Below are 2,483 nucleotides of genomic sequence, written 5' to 3'. Positions count from 1 at the left end.
TGAAGATAATGACATATAGACATGCACCCTGAGTATGAATAATTCATTTTAACTTAGAATCCATTAATGAGATCCCTGGGGGGAAGCAAAAGTATAAGCTTGATTCCAAACATAAAAGTTAGTGATTTAAACCAGTCCTTCAGGGCCATGAAATAAATGGCTGGTGATCCACTTCTGTACAGATTAGGGCCATGACAACCCTATGAATCAGTTCTATTTGATAACACATGGAGTCACCATGAATTGGAATAAATTCAATGGCAACCATTCTTTTTTTGTGTTTTTTGAATTTTTGAAGTGAAAGAAATTCATTGTACTGCAGTTATATAAAATGTAGTATATTTTACAGTTTACAACAACAAACTGGGTGCCAGTGGGTCGATTCTAACCCATGGCAACCCCACGGTGTCACACTATAACTGTGTTCCATGAAGCTTTCAATAACAAACTTTCCATATGTGCATCACTAGACCTGTCTTTTGAAAGTGCATTAACATTTGTTCCTGGAGCTGAGAGCGTTTCTTGCTGTCCTTTAATTTAAGTGACATTTTTCCTTTAAAGAAAGATATGTATTTTTGAATATGCTTTCATAGATACATTGTTCCTTATATGGATTTATTGAAATGTCTTTGCCAGTCAACATTTTTTAGACCTGGGTCTCTACAGTGGTTGTGTGTGCAGACAGGTGACCAGCACAGAAACAGTGAGGACAGAGCTGTAAGCAGTGCAGTGTTCAGGTTTAGTACAGCCAAGTAATAGTGCAGGAGGTCCTGGGGTATTAGGATCTCAAGTGTGTACAGTTGTAAATTTGCAAGCTTTACTTACGAATTTCTTAAGTACAAAATAGGGACACTGTTCTGGATGCCTGTACACTTGTTTTATTTATCTTTCTTCTCTTATTTTTCGAAACCTGCCTAAGGTACATGGAGCCACGGAATCTCACAGGTGTCTCAGAATTTATTCTTCTGGGTGTTTCTGAGGATCCAGAACTTCAGTCTCTGCTCTTTGGGTTGTTCTTGTCCATGTACCTGATCACTGTTTCTGGGAACCTGCTCATCCTCCTGGCTGTTAGCTCAGATCCCCACCTCCACACACCCATGTACTTCTTCCTCTCCAACCTGTCCTTGGCTGACATTGGTTTCATCTCCACCACTGTCCCCAAGATGCTGGTGAACATACAGACGCAGAGCAAATCCATCACTTACGTGGACTGCCTAACACAGATGTCCTTCTTTTTTCTGTTTGGATGTCTGGATAGTCTTCTCCTCACTGTCGTGGCCTATGAGCGACTTGTGGCCATCTGCTACCCTCTGCACTACACAGTCATCATGAACCCCCGCCTCTGTGGCTTGCTGGTTTTGGTATCTGTTTTATTTAGCTTTTTGTACTGCCAGCTGCCGATTTCATTGTTGTCACAGGTTACATTCTGCACAGATGTGGAAATTCCTAGTTTCTTCTGTGATGTTCCTCAACTCTTTAACCTTGCCTGTTCTGACAGCACCACCAATATCATATTACTATATTGTATCTGTGCCATCTTGGGTGATGTCTCAGCCTCAGGGATCATTTTCTCTTGTTTCCTCCATCCTGAGAGTCTCACCTTCAGGTGGGAAATATAAAGCCTTTTCCAAGTGTGGCTCTCATCTGTCAGTTGTTTGCTTATTTTATGGAACAGGTCTTGGCGTGTACCTCAGTTCAACTCTATCATCTTTTGCGAAGAAGAGTGTAGTGGCTTCAGTGTTATATACGGTGGTCACCCCCATGCTGAACCCCTTCATCTACAGCCTGAGGAACAAGGACATTAAGAAAGCTCTGTGGGCATTTTTCAGCAGAACAGCCAAATCTTAACACTTGTGCAAAATTTTTTGATATGTGAATTGAAAAAGATAACAAAGCACAACATATTAAAACCTGAAATTGTGCCTCCTTGTGTACAAAAGTTTTGTAGGTCTGATAGATTTCATTCTTGGGTTTTTGTATCTGAACATTGCTTCCTTTGTCATGTATTTGACACAATTTTGGGAACATTCTGGGATAAGTCTATCTGCATCATCAAATCCCCTTATAGCTACAGAGACTACCATAGATCATCATATATGGTCCAAGCTTCCTGGTAATATGCACCACTCTAGTGTTATGTACTTATTATCTTCATCCTTTACTATGAGAGTTATCTCTTAAGCAGGCTATTTTTGTATCTAAGAGAAGTGTATATGCAGGCTATGATAGGGATGCATGTCACTGGTCCTGAACCTTTGGTTCATATGGGAAACACATGGGAAGCTTAATAATATGTTTTGGTCTCCTAACTGTAGATTCTAATGTAATTGTGGCAGCATGTGTCTTGAGTATGAGATTTGTGAAACAAGTTCCTGGTGTAACCACTGAGACTATGGTCCCTAGCTGCCCTTCAGGTCTGGAATTGAACCCAATCCCGTGGCTTCCACCCAAGCAAAAGACAGGCATATGAGCTGAACATTTAC

General features: G+C 40.8%; 1 protein-coding gene across 1 annotated transcript; it reads left to right on the top strand.

Annotated features, from left to right (window-relative positions):
* Positions 1–923: 923 nt before the first annotated feature.
* Positions 924–1,848, top strand: LOC103212701 (olfactory receptor 18-like). The gene is given in 2 exon segments (XM_042783409.1): positions 924–1,567; positions 1,569–1,848. Coding segments are annotated over 2 exon segments (924 nt in total).
* The last annotated feature ends 635 nt before the right edge of the window (positions 1,849–2,483 follow it).

This window comes from Orycteropus afer, unplaced genomic scaffold, assembly GCF_000298275.1.
Source record: "Orycteropus afer afer isolate SDZICR_OR568_19922 unplaced genomic scaffold, OryAfe1.0 scaffold01070, whole genome shotgun sequence".
In the NCBI taxonomy this organism is placed as follows: Eukaryota; Metazoa; Chordata; class Mammalia; order Tubulidentata; family Orycteropodidae; genus Orycteropus; species Orycteropus afer.
Note: the sequence above shows the minus strand (reverse complement) of the source record. Positions and strands in the feature narration are given on the sequence as shown.